The 14317-nt window shown below is 38.8% G+C and overlaps 1 protein-coding gene across 1 annotated transcript; it reads left to right on the top strand.

The window, feature by feature from the left end:
- The first annotated feature begins 3489 nt into the window (after positions 1-3489).
- Positions 3490-10543, top strand: LOC148359265 (CDGSH iron-sulfur domain-containing protein 1). Its single transcript, XM_088344475.1, has 3 exons — positions 3490-3656; positions 6244-6446; positions 8888-10543. Exons 1-3 carry the CDS (start codon positions 3608-3610, stop codon positions 8975-8977), a joined length of 342 nt encoding a protein of 113 aa, XP_088200601.1. The 5' UTR covers positions 3490-3607; the 3' UTR covers positions 8978-10543.
- Positions 10544-14317: the final 3774 nt, after the last annotated feature.

Genomic DNA, 14317 nt, shown 5'->3' on the forward strand with positions numbered 1-14317 from the left:
TTATTTGTTTGATAATTTATTTTGAGGGTTGCAAAAACATTCCCAAAGATTTGTAAGACAACTTTTTAAATAGTCCATGTAAGAAAGTATTTGTTCAAAGGAAACTTATGTCTACAAAAGCAAATATTAAAAGACTGATATGGAATTTTAAAATCTCATTTGATAAATACTTGGCTTTCAAAATTTGTAACCGGAAGTTAGAATCTCTGGCTTGATCACAAAATCTAACAAAATGATGCAAATAGTTGTAACATTGAAAATGCAATATTGATATGTCTTGGATATTTCTATGTTGTTAAACGAGATTAGACATGAAACTCCAGGGTAAACATTTAATAAAGACTTAATAGAGAAAAATAAATATTAAAAAAGTGGATAAATCGGCAAAAATATTTACAAAGTAGTGCTTAGACCGGCCTAGGTTATAATTATAGTTCAATGAAAGAATAGTGAATTGTAACAGTAGTGCAAAAACATTTAGCAGCAGCAGCAACAACAAATATTACCCAATATGTTGCAAGATATATATTTTCACTGGATTGCAAGCTTTCTTAGCTTGATTATGGCCCTGGGAAAGAAACCTTCTCTGAGCCTGTTAGTCCTTGTTTTAGGGGGCCTGTAGCGCCTACAAGAGAGCAACGGGTCGAAGAGGTAGTGGCCCGGTTGAAAAGAATTTTATAATATAAATGGCTGTGCCGTGATAGCCGAGCCGTCAATGTCCTTCAAACTGGGCAAAGAGAGGCCAATGATCTTCTGAACTGTGTTGAATACTCTGGATGTTTTAGACTTCAAGAAAAGGCATAACGTATTAACGGATCCGTCAATTGTTTTTTAACGAACGCAAACCTAAAATAGAGTTTGCTTGATCACCCCCTGATGTTGTCTGGGGTAATTGCAAAATAACTAGTTGTAAATCTAGCATTCACTATTCTGAATTGTTTCATAAAGATACACTAATATAAGAGCCTAATACAGGACTGTCTCAGAAAATTAGAATATTGTGATAAAGTTCTTTATTTTCTGTAATGCAATTAAAAAAACAAAAATGTCATACATTCTGGATTCATTACACATCAACTGAACTATTTCAAGCCTTTTATTATTTAAATATTGCTGAATTTGGCTTACAGCTTAAGAAAACTTAAAAATCCTATCTCAAAATATTAGAATATCATGAAAAAGTATACAAGTAGGCTATTCAACTAATCACCTAAATCATCTAATTAACTCGAAACACCTTGCGAGGGTTTCCTGAGCCTTAAAAACACTCAGCTTGGTTCAGTAAACTAATTCACAAGTATGGGGAAGACTGCTGATCTGACTGCTGTCCAGAGGACCATCATTGATACCCTCCAACAGGAGGGTAAGACACAAAAATAAATTTCTCAAAGAGCAGGCTGTTCACAGAGTGCAGTTTCAAAGCATATCCACAAAAAGTCTGTTGGAAGGGAAAAATGTGGCCGGAAACGCTGCACAACCAAGAGAGATGACCGCAGCCTTAACAAAATTGTGAAGAAGAGCCGCTTCCAGAATTTGGGGGAGCTTCAAAGACAGTGGGCTGAAGCTGGAGTCCAGGTATCAAAAGCCACAGTTCACAGACGCGTCCGGGAAATGGGCTAAAATAGCCGTATTCCCATGGTCAAGCCACTTCTGAACTCAAGACAACAGAAGAAGCGTCTGACTTGGGCTATGGAGAAGAAGCACTGGACAGTTGCAGAGTGGTCCAAAGTCCTCTTTTCAGACGAAAGCAAGTTTTGCATTTCATTTGGAAGTCAAGGCGCCAGAGTCTGGAGAAAGGCTGGAGAGGAGCAAAATCCAAGTTGCTTGAAATCCAGTGTGAAGTTCCCACAGTCAGCAATGGTTTGGGGAGCCATGTCAGCTGCTGGTGTTGGTCCACTGTGTTTCATCAAGTCCAGAGTAAATGCAACTGTGTACCAAGAGATTTTAGAGCACTACATGCTTCCATCTGCTGAAAAGCTCTATGGAGATGAGGATTTCATTTTCCAGCATGATCTGGCACCTGCCCACAGTGCCAAAACCACCAGTAACTGGTGCACTGACCATGGCATCACTGTCCTTGATTGGCCTGCTAATTCCCCTGACCTGAACCCCATCGAGAATTGTGGGGTATAGTTAAGAAGATGAAAGACACCAGACCTACAAATGCAAATGAGCTGAAGGCCGCTATCGAAGCATCCTGGGCATCAATAACACCTCAGCAATGCCACAGGCTGATTGCCTCCATGCCACGCCGGATTGATGCAGTAATCCGTGCAAAAGGATTCCCAACCAAGTACTGAGTGCATCAATGGACATTTTCAAATGTTTGATTTAGTTTTGCTGTTATAAAATTATTTTTTTACTTGGTCTGAGGAAGTATTCTAATATTTTGAGATATGATTTTTGAGTTGTTTTCAGCTGTAAGCCAAAATCAGCAATATTCAAATAATAAAAGGCTTGAAATAGTTCAGTTGATGTGTAATGAATCCAGAATGTATGACATTTTTGTTTTTTTTAATTGCATTACAGAAAATAAAGAACTTTATCACAATATTCTAATTTTCTGAGACAGTCCTGTATAGGAGACCAAAATGCTGCATGTTTAACCCTCGCGTTGTCCTCACTTTAATGACCATCTCTATTCCTTTTTATGCAGGTTACATGTAAATATAAAACATTTTTTCTGCTGTGGGGACCAATCTGGGGAAAAATTACATTTGAAGTTAAATAAATATTGTGTTTTTTCCCCAGGGTTTTTAATAACACAGTAGCAGCAAGTCATTTCGACCCAAGGACAACAGAAGGGTTATTATATTTACAACCTCTAATCGTGATTGTAATCGGAGCTTAACACATTGATCACTTAAATCAGATGCGGTGGAAGAGTTGATGAATTTTCAAACACAAAGAGCCACTTGAAAACTCGACATACGTGTTAAACCCAGGTAATATTTCTATAGACGCTAATGCGAACGGAAACTGGTGCCAAGAGCAGAGCATGGCAGCAAGATACCAGATAAACATGGCAGCGACTTCTAGGTAGGGATTCCACTTTGTAAAATAAATAGACATGTTTTGACCTATGATTATTTGAAACCACTCTGAGGCACTAAATATTACACACGGTCCCTTTAAATTATTAGATCATATGTAATAAATACACTGTGTCCTCATTGGTCAAACGCGAGTTTTCACCAAAGATCGTTAACATTGAGCTAGTTCCCTTCCTGACTCATTAGCGGTCGTGAAAGGTATTTGTGCTTGGTCGGTTAACCTTTCCTGCTCTTTACATGATTTCTGGACTGGATAAAACTTTTTGGGGGGATACCTGCGTGCGATTCTTTCTATTCAAGCGGACTTCAAACTGAAATTTTACGACATTAACAACTTTAAAATAGCGCCAAAGCAAACCCGGAAATGATATAGATATATCCTCTTCCAGCTGGTTGGATTATCTTTGTGACGTCGTCTGTGTTTTGGAGTGACGCACGCAGGACGTTACGTTCCTACAACACCCCCGGAAACTAGAAAGAAGACGGCGTTTGCTTTGGAACGCACGCGATTGACCTTGCTGCTCACGCAAAATAACGCCGTGTCCAGGGAAAACATGGCCACCCCAGGCTTACCCGCCAGCTCGGGAATGAGGCTGTCTAAAGGTAAAGTGTTTAATAGAGCATGTAGCATCCTGCAACTGGCTTCGTTGTAACTAAAAAAAGTAAATACACGCCCAAACCACCTTGGTCTCTTGTTCATCGTGTGATTAAATAATTTGGGTTTTTTTTATTTTGGGGGGTTATGAATCAACCGGAAGTCAAGTTTGTTAAAAAAAAAAAATTGACCTGCTTTTATTACGGGCTAGCAGCTACCTAGCCTCAAGTTAAATGTCACAGGAGCCATTTTTAGGCTCCAAAACTCAGTTGATTTTGAAGGTTATCCAACTTGTCTCTGCGTCTTAGCCTTGTTTCTTCCGAGGAGGGCAGATCACGGGACTCGTTAAGCCTGTTAGAGCGGCGTGGTCCTTGTACCCTGCAGACATCTTGCTTTGTATTCACAGTCTCGGATAAAAAACACGTTCATATCTATAGTGCCTTAGTGGCAATGTCGAATATTATGCACTGTAATTTCAGACATTTACCTGTTTGAAAATGAGATCTGTTGTGATCTTCTTGAATGACATATCTGTTTGGGATGTATTCGAAATCACATTAAGTTAAACAGGTGTAAAGGTGCATTGGGATCATTGTTTACATTCTCTCCTTACGACTTTTGACTCAAAGAGCCAAAAAGCAAGTTAATTGTATATGTTTTCTCAGTGAGAGCCACACCATAAAAATGTCCAGACAAAAGTTAATCCTTTGGTGCATTTTATTTCACTGTGTGACGTTTGATGATTTCATAACTATTAAATGTTAACAATGCCAGAACTGGTGTCCTATGTAAACAAATATCCCACTTAAAATTTCCCTTCCTGAAGGTGCTGTCCAGAATTTGAAAATGTGTTACTCTTAGCTGCTATTTCCTAGCGTAAAGTCATAATCGCAGCGAATGCATCAAGTACATTACTTTGATGCGCTCCAATAACTCTTTTTCATCTTTTTTAAAAAGTGAGTTGGAGTTTGGACCTTACTTGAAACAGATCTTTTCTTACTTTTGCAATTTTCATGCTACACTAAAAAAAAACTAATGACGAGCATGTAGTCACTCTTCGCCTCCCTACCCCCTTTCCTTCTTCCTATTGTGCCGCGCGTCCTGAACACCTCTGATAAAAGCAGATAGGCACGTGGTGGAAAAAAGGATAAAGGTTCTTTGAACTCAGTTGGGCATTGTAACATAGTTAATAGAGAAAAATCTTTACTTTCATTTTTTTTAAAGGACACCTCAAACGACGCGCCTCATCTTTGAGATAAATTTTGACCTTCATTGTTGTTGTATTGATCATTTCAAAACAAGGTGCATGGACAGTTCTTTCATAAAAATGTCCCTAAATACTGCAAACGAGAAGGATACAGATGTATTTACCTTCAGCTATGTAATGTGGTCACAGTTTTAACCTTTGGTTTGTGATTATTCGTCCCACAATCCTTTTAATAGATTTCAATCTTTGACATCTTAGAAATATTTTCAAATATTCCTCTTCCGTCCTCATACGCGTCATTGATCATTCTTCAGTTTGTCATAATTTGCACCAATTACGCTCGAAAAAAAAGTACCAGTAAATGGTACAAGGCATCAGCACGGCAGCGCAGTGGTTATCGCGTGTGCGGCACAGTTCTGAGATCTTCAGATCAAACCTTCCTGTGAGGAGTTTGCATGTTCTCCCCGTGCTTGCGTGGGTTTCCTCCAAGCACTCTGGTTTCCTCCCACATTCCCAAAAAAACATGCATGTCAGGTTAATTGGCTGGTCCAAATTTTTCCTAGGTGTTAATGAGCGAGTGAGGTGTCTGTCTCTGTGACTGGCTGGAAACCAGTTCAGACTGTCCCCTGCCCACTGCCCGAAGATAGCTGGGATGGGCTCCAGCACCCCAGCGACCCTACTGAGGATAAACGGTACGGATAATGATGGATGGATGGTACAAGGCAGACGTATCACTGGCCTGTGTATTCTGATGCGTTTCTTTGGCTAAGTGAGACAGAAAACATGAGTGATATTTCTTCCTATCAGCCATAAAGGAATAAAATTGTGTCAGCGCTCCTACCACTAGTGGTAGAAACATGGTGTTGCACTCCCTGCCTAAATGCGTTAAAAAGGTAAACTTTATCTCAGAGTCATATCTATTTATCAGACATGGGGACTTGAGACTTAGTGACTTGGACTCGAGTCGACTCGAGTCGCTGTTTTTATGACTTGTGACTTGACTTGGACTTGGCAATCTAAGACTCGGGACTTGACTTGTGACTTGACTTGCCCAAGAAAAAAATACTTGGGACTTACTTGGGACTTGAAGGTGAAGACTTGAGACTTACTTGAGACTTGCACATGTGTGACTTGGTCCCATGTCTGCTATTTATCTAAAGAACCAAATCTGGCTCGCGAGCCGCATTTTCCCGAACCCTTCCCTAAACCATAATGTTAACGCATGTCCATATGACCCCATTTATATGCTATTGACTGAGAAACGCATTCGCCTCAACCTTAAACCCCCTGCACATTTTGAAGTACAGTGTAAATCAAACCTCCATGTCCACAAAAAGCCCAAAGCATCTCCTGAGCATAACAGCTTTCTGACACTCATGTCCCCGCAGAACATTTTCTGGTGGCAGTGCCGGTGGCGGTTGTCGCCGCCGCAGGAGGGTTCCTGGTAAGCCGTTACCTGAGCGGACGGAGCTGCAAAAAGGGCCCGGTCAACTTGTGCATCAACAAAGACAGTCCCAAAGTTGTGCACAGCTTTGACATGGAGGACATTGGCACCAAAGCTGTGTACTGCCGCTGTTGGAAGTCAAAGAAGGTATTTGTCAAAGGGATGCGCCTCCCTTTGCTGCTGAGTTCCTCTTTCACTGTTCTGCCAATGTTGAACAGTCTGATGTTAGCCATTATTAAGATTTCAACAAACATTTTTGATAAGGATTCCTCCGTTTCTGTGTTTTAGTTCCCTTCAATGTCACTGGTATAAACTAAGTTTGAAAATATAATCATTCATGGGAGTATGCATTTGTATTCTACGGCTGTTTACCAATTCCCAACTGCAGTAGGTTAAACATTCTCGTGAAAACTTGACCCACTCCCACAGCCTTAAGCAATCTGTCACATCACATTTAAATATAAAGTTGATGCACATGAGTTTAAATTAAAGCCAAAAAAAGAAATACTTATTGTAAAACTAAACTGTTTTTTTATAAATAAAAAAAACACAATAAACACAGCTAAGATACAAAAACCTAATATAAATATTGATAGTATTTTAAAACAGATTTATTTTCATATCAAACTGTATTTTTGGTGCCGATTAAAATTGGACCATTACCAACCTTTGGAGGGGGAAAATATGGCACCAATTGATAAGTTTATATTTTCAAAATGAGGAGAGAAGACAGCAATGGATTTTAAACTTGCAAGGAGAACTGAAGAGAACCCAAACCTCAGATAAGAAATTCCAACTGGATGTAATGGCCCCCTCCATTGGCACCTTTTTATCAAGTCTCTTAGGTCGCAAAAGCGGATCTGCCCAAAATAAAAAAACAGCAATATGATTGGCGGACAGTGATAATGATGTAACCAGTTCATAATAGTTAAAGCAGCAAATAACAGTGCGCAATAATCCATCTATCTTGGTCATATCCCTCAAAAGGGGTGACCAGAAGCTTATAATGAGCTAGCCAGGAGTTGAACTTGGAATCTTATGATCTGTAGTCAGATGTGTTATCCATTGCGCCATTAGCCCTGACCTTGCAGGTGTCCAAATCTGAAAAAAGAAAGAAAACAAAGCTTATTTAAAGAACTGTTTTCACTGCAGGTACGACTATATTTTCTATCAACTATCAACAAAAAAAATTCGATTATTTAGACAATAAATGACTTTTGCCATGCACAAACCTTCCAGGGGTGTACAGGCAAAAAAAACTCAATGAGCAGGTGAAAATAAGTACCGTATTTTCCGCACTATAAGGCGCACCTAAAAGCCTTTATTTTTTTCAAAAGCTGACCATGCGCCTTATGGATCAATATTAAGTCGCAAAGTCTTGCAACTAAGGCAAGCAGTCGCCGACTAGATTTTCCCCAGATGGCGAAGTAGCCCGCGGTGTATGCTGGGATTTATATACCGGCGTTTCATTTCCTAACCAATGTGTCAATCATCATTTGAATCAGTCACTATTATTCGGAGGTAAAGGGGGCGGATCCTTTTTATAATTTACAGGCTCGCATAGGCTAAAGGGGCGAAACAAAGCCTGCAATTGGCCAAAAAAGAAGAATGTGAATCACACGTTGGGTTGCACTACGGTATAGAGAAAACCATTTTTTACTATTCTGTATTTGTAAATATTTTACTCTCCTGGATTTACTACACTCACGGTTGTAAGAAGACCATGGTTACGTATCATTATTGAACTCGATGGCTGCAAGAGAACTTAGGTGAGCTATGCGGCTTTATATTTTCCCGGTATCATGTTTTAGAACGATCTTGATGTTTCTGTGATGAGTCTATTTTTAAACTAAATTCAATTCAAAGTGTTTATTAAAGTGTTTTAGTTTATTGTCATATGCACAGTAAAGAACCCCGTTTCCCTGCACGATAGAATTCTTACTTTGCTGTCCACACAGTTGCCAGCAAAAAATAAAATTGAAACTAAGAAATGTTTGGCATTTCTTGAATCCCAAGACTTTAACCTTCCGAATGATATTTGGAACGATGCATTTGAGTGATTGGTGACATCGTACAGACACTGTTTCCGTACATGTCTGAGACGCGTATTTGCTTCTTTGCAAGCTTTCGGAATGTTAAGGGGGTAATAAGTTTGACTGAACTATCTGACTGTTTTGTCGACGTTCCCATCGTAGCACCTTATAATCCGGTGTGCCTTATGAATGGGAAATATAGGACCAAAAACTATTTTTTAGGGGTCCGCCCTATAACCCGGTGCACCATATAGTGCGGAAAATACGGTACTTACATTATTTAAATTAGCTCGTGTATTCAAATATTCAAGTTTTTGGCACAAGAGGATTTTTGTAATAATCTGTGTAACCCGATCAATATGTTGATTAATCACTTGAGCAACAGTGCCATGAATCAATCGATAACTGATTAAAACCTATTGGAAATAAGAAGTGTGCCAAAATTGTCATCAGAAGCTACCCCCCAATAATGGACACAACCTAAAACTGTGATCTAAAAACAAAATGGCTGACTTAACTTTAAACATTTGCTGTATTTCTCTCCCCCTTTTGCAGTTCCCTTACTGCGACGGCGCCCACAGCAAACACAATGAAGAAACGGGCGACAACGTCGGCCCGCTCATCATCAAGAAGCGGGACGCTTGATCTAGCTACGCTTTACGTTAAAGTTAATGCAGCATCATGGCTTCACAAGAAGAGTCATCTGTATTATGTTGTCGCAACAAATCACACCAGCCTCAATAGAATCCACTAGCACATGAAATCGTTTCATTGTACCATATTTTCTGTACTATAAAGCGCACCCCGAAACTAGTCTTTTGTCATATATTTGTCATATAAACAAGGCCCACTGGGCTATAAGGCGCATGGATTTAAAACTACAGTAAGAGCTACACTACAGTGTTTGATGCGCATATTAAATAAATGCCTTTTTGATAGACCTATAAACTGATCAGTCGATTAATCTTGCTGACCCAAATCGCAAAACATTGTATGTAATGGGAATCAAACCTGGGCAGCGAGAGCTCCGGACCCTAACCACTAGACCACCCGTGATACAGCTGACATACAAAAAGGAATTTGACTTTATCTCATTATCACACTATTTGCCAGAATGGAGAAAACAGAAAGTCGCCATGAAATATAGAAATATACACAAAAAGAGCATGACGAGGGAAACAACTCTTTGGTTTATCTGATGAATGTTCGTTCTCTGCATTGATTCATATATTTCACGACTTTCTGGTTTCTCTATTCTCAAACATTTGTTTCCGGCCCCTCGAGAAAAAACAGTGTGACAATCGGATGAAAGTTCTGTATGTCATTTGGCTGTGGAGTGCAGGGTTTTTCAACGGGTAGTTTGGGACCCAAAGTGGTTCGCAGGCAAGAAAGAAAATACGGTCTGTTGGATTAAGCCTTTCGGATATAATAAGACTTGAAGTGACCCTCTAAGTGTCAGTGACTTGTCTTTGTTTGATACCTTCTTATTTTGCACATATTATCTAGTTTGAACTAGTTCAGACCATTGGGTCACACATTGGCACATTTGTGAGACTAAGTCTTGAGTCTTTGATTTGGGTTGTGGCTCTTCATTACGATGGTGATCCAGTGGTCTGGTGGTGAAGTGTTGGCGCTCTCGCTGCCTCGCACAGAGTTTGATACCCGTTGCATACAATGATTTGCGATTGTGGTCAGTATAGTTTTTGATTGATCAGTCATTGCACCAATACAAACAATATACAAAACCTCTTGTCGTGTATACGTAAACACTGTATGTATTCCCAACATTATCCACTGTATTTTGCGGTATATCAGGTACACTTTCAAATTTCTTGTCGATTTGGGGTTTTAGACGTGCTTTTATAATCTGGAAAATACGGTAGTATAGAATTATTTATGTCAGATATCACAAACAATCAGAGGTGATCCTTAAGCCTTTTCTGAATGGTTTGTCTGAATTCCACATGAAAGAACTCAAGGCCTTAAATGTAATCGGTTCGTAGATGAATGTTACATGTTTGATTTTATGCTAAGCTAAGAGCCAGCTTCATGTGTGTCAAGCATTCGCCGTGCTAACGGGTTTGTATTCCAAAGTTAACTTCTGCTTTCAAAAGGCTACTTTTCTGTAGTTTTTTTACTACGTCATGTGTTTCAGATTTCAGGGTTCGCCCATCTGTGTTAAGTGAATAAAGTTTTTGTGTTGGACCTGAATGAGTACACTTCATTAATGTGTTTAATTGAAAAAGTCCTAACAATTAAAAGTTGTATTCATCAAAGCACTGCATTACACACTGACCCACGCACATTTGGTGGTGGAATGGTGTCAGTGTGCGTTTGTGTGAGATAGCGTGTGTGCGTGGAAGTGTGTGCGCGTTGCTGCGTTCTGCAGTGTCCACCTCCGGCACCAGTGGCCATTTTAAGAGGCGTCGTGATGTGTGGTGACCACTAGAAGCCGCTGTGTTTACACGAGCAGTCGTGTCCAGAGCGTGTTCACGAGTGTTGGTGGGGGCCCCTGCTGCTATAGTGACACGCGCGCACGCACTCACGCACGGGCGCGTGCACAGGCTTATGTGGCTGCGTGCCAGATGCAAGCAGGACTCTTGCAAGAGGTGGACTGGACTTCGCGTCTCGCGAGGAGTCACCTGACAAGGATCCAAGTCTGCGGCCCACTTAATTGTTTGCTCGGAAAATGACGCATCGAGATTTCGTTATTTGGGCCGCTTGGCCTTTTTCGAGGGAATGCATTACTCTGTAATAAGTCATTATTTTTGGACACAAGATCATAAACAGCAACATTTATTTTTTTACTTGCATGACTCTCTGAATACGTTTTAATAAGTTAGTATTTTGGTTTGCAGTAAAAGATCAAGTATTTTAAAATGAGACTAGGTTTTATATCAGAAATAAACAAATGTGTGGTTTCTGTTTTTATGTTATCATCAACGCTACTTTTTGGGGTGCATAAAAGTATCGTTCCAGTTATGTAGGTGCCACCTAAAATTTTCCCCACGTTGTCAAATTCAATTTACTCCACTTTTCAAGATTTATTTTTTACTTTGGCCAAAACAATTTCTATATCAAATGAGTTTCCGCAATGTCTGGAGATACTTCTACACTTAAATATACCATTCTTTTTGAGACCCATTTAAAATTAAACGGTGCTAGTTGGTCCAAAGCAATACAGTATACTGTATTTACCTAGTCGTGTTTTGCACTGCACTACAAACACAGAGCCATTACAAATTCTGATTGGGCTAAAAAATTATCAAAGTCACCCCATCTGCCATTAGTAACATTCAAACTGTTTAATCTTCCCAGCATTTCAATATCTTATTGTTCACAAAATTTAGAGTGCATCAGTGTTGACCTAACATTTATCGCTGGGCTACCCATGAGCTTCCAGTATCTCATACACTATAGTAATTCAAGTGGAAAAAGTTTTCACTTACGTATTCTTTAAAAAAAAAACGGAATTATACAATCTGCACACACAGAGGTCTCCTGCATTTTTCAAGCTCAGAGCTATTTTTAGTTACTAATTCGTAAAAAGGGCACCCAGTGTTATTTGTATTTCTAAAATAACTTATCATGTCATCACTATGTGGATACTATGTTATTACCAGGTGAATTATTGGAAGTAGGGGAAAATCGACTTAGTCAATCACTAAAAAAAGACTTTACTAGAAAATCACAATGACCCAGCCCTAGTAAGCTATTTTCAGAACAGGTCCACAAGCACTTCACCCGTCCTTATTGGGCACCCCCATGTTGGAGATCCCTGCAATACGCTGTATAAATTCATAAAATTCTAGATCATAATTGATGACTACAGATATATTCAAGCATATTAATCCGTTTCTTGTATCTTAAAATCCACATTTTATGCTATAAAATTTCAAAAGGGAAAAACAATTACAATAATAATTCTGTTATGTAGCCCAAATGTTTAATCATTCTACCAGCTGTTGTGTATCTTCGACAGAGACGGAGTTAAGAATCTGTACGTACCGATAGCATACATGCCAACCTTTTGACGTTAAAAAGCGGTACTGTTATTGCACACTTCATTTTTAGGCATGAAACACAATCTTTCTCCATAATATTTAAAAAAAGGGAAAATAAAAGAGGCAAATCTTTACCAAAACAGAATTCTGACGGGATTGTTGAAGCGGTTTATTCATGCACATAGACTTAGTCTTGCTTCAAGCAGCCGTAAATTAAAAAAAATAGTTTTAGAGTTTAAGATTTTGTTGTTGTTATTTAAATATGAAAATAGTGGTAGTTTTTAATTTTATTTTCAATCTTTAGGCATTTTTAAGAGGAGAAGAAAGGTAGTCTAATGCATTAAACAGTAGTGTTGGTGCCTATGGCATTGTGCGTAACCGACATAGATGAGCAAAACGTCTAAAATTTAGGAATTTGCAAGTACTGATCCCAGTCTAATTTATGGTATTAGTGAGTAAGATGGTAGCCGATACATGTACTGGCTTTCTTCCAGTGGCTATTAAAAAAATCAGGAACCTGAAATGAAAGGAATGGTAAATGGCCAATAAACAAATACAACCTTAGGGCAAATAAATTATAAATTAGTATTAAGGTATCGATTATATATAATACAGTAATCCCTCTCTACAATGCTGTTTACTACATCACTACACAGTGGTGCTACTTCATTGATTTGCATCTTGCATTGTGTTCTGCATTCAGAATGACTACAGTCTCCCTGCTTTTTATTATTTGAAGGTACAGATGTTGTTTGTAAACAAAAATATTTATATGCAGTACTTTTGTTTGTTAAACAAACGCTTGAGCCTATAAAATGTTTTTTTCCTCTTTTAACTCAGTGTATAATAGAGTATTTGATTGACTAACATTACTGTAAAGGTTTCTACTTCACGGATTTTGCCTATTACGAGTTCTTTTTGGAACCTAATCCGCATGTGATAAATGAGGGATAACTGCATATGTATTTTCTTGCAGATTGACTAGGTTTTAAGTAATACTGGTATGTTGTATCGTTATCAATGACTACTTAATATTTGGCTATCAGTCTGAAGAAAATGCATTAACATCAGGAATAAGAGTAATCCGTTCTAACAACTCTTACTCTAAACCAAGGGTTTCCAAATTGGTGCTAGCGGGCACCAGATAGTCCCCTAACACCACCTGATTAGCCCGGGCACTGATTCTGAAGATATAACATGGTTCATTATGATTTTCTAGGAAAATTGATTTTAACTGGCATGATGTTTAATGCTTGACAGAGCTTATTTTAACCCTTGTAATTACAACCTGGTAATTACATAGTAATAAAATGATAAAAACATAACTTTCTTTTTTAGAAATGCATATTATAAGGAAAATTATGGTCTAAATGTGCCTTATTTATACTATGTTCTAACCAATAAATACTTTTACGTTCATATTTCTAAAGTGCTCAATAAGTGTGTGGTTTTACGATTTCGCAAACGCCTTCAGGGTCAGGAGAGTAGGTTTCCAAAGCCAAAGGAACTTTGTGTCTACAGCCTGCAGGCCACTGGTGGGCTCCCTATCTATTATCAAACAGGTGCGCAGAATTCCTTTTGGCTAACCCATACAGCCCAAGGACAAGAGCATAAGCTTCCCAAGCCAAAAGATCTTTGTCTCTACAATTTGGAGGCCACTGGTACTTTTCTCAAGAGTCCTATCTATCTTTAAACAATAGACTGCTGTGATGTATCACTTATTAGACTCACAGGCCATCTAGCGACCAACATTATACACTGCATTTAAATATATGATTCCTGTCTAAATCAATCAGAATGCGCTTACGTGCACGTGTTTTATTCTATCCTCCAATCAGAAATCTATGAAACGGCTCACGCTTCAGTCCGCGTGATTATTTCATATCAACCCAAGAATGCAATTTTGCGTTGTTTCAATGTGTTTGCTTTTCTTTGATGAACAAGTTTGATTGTAACTCAAAAGTCTCTTATTTCATCCAGA

This window comes from Urocampus carinirostris, chromosome 9 (assembly GCF_059441175.1).
Source record: "Urocampus carinirostris isolate Australia breed hairy pipefish chromosome 9, RoL_Ucar_1.0, whole genome shotgun sequence".
NCBI classification, from domain to species: domain Eukaryota; kingdom Metazoa; phylum Chordata; class Actinopteri; order Syngnathiformes; family Syngnathidae; genus Urocampus; species Urocampus carinirostris.

Bases quoted from the DNA above. Each gene is read 5' to 3' on its own strand.
- LOC148359265 (XM_088344475.1), top strand. From the start codon at position 3,608: ATGGCCACCCCAGGCTTACCCGCCAGCTCGGGAATGAGGCTGTCTAAA. The intron at 3,657-6,243 runs GTAAAGTGTTTA...ATGTCCCCGCAG, and splicing joins GGGAATGAGGCTGTCTAAAG to AACATTTTCTGGTGGCAGTG. The intron at 6,447-8,887 runs GTATTTGTCAAA...CCCCTTTTGCAG, and splicing joins GCTGTTGGAAGTCAAAGAAG to TTCCCTTACTGCGACGGCGC.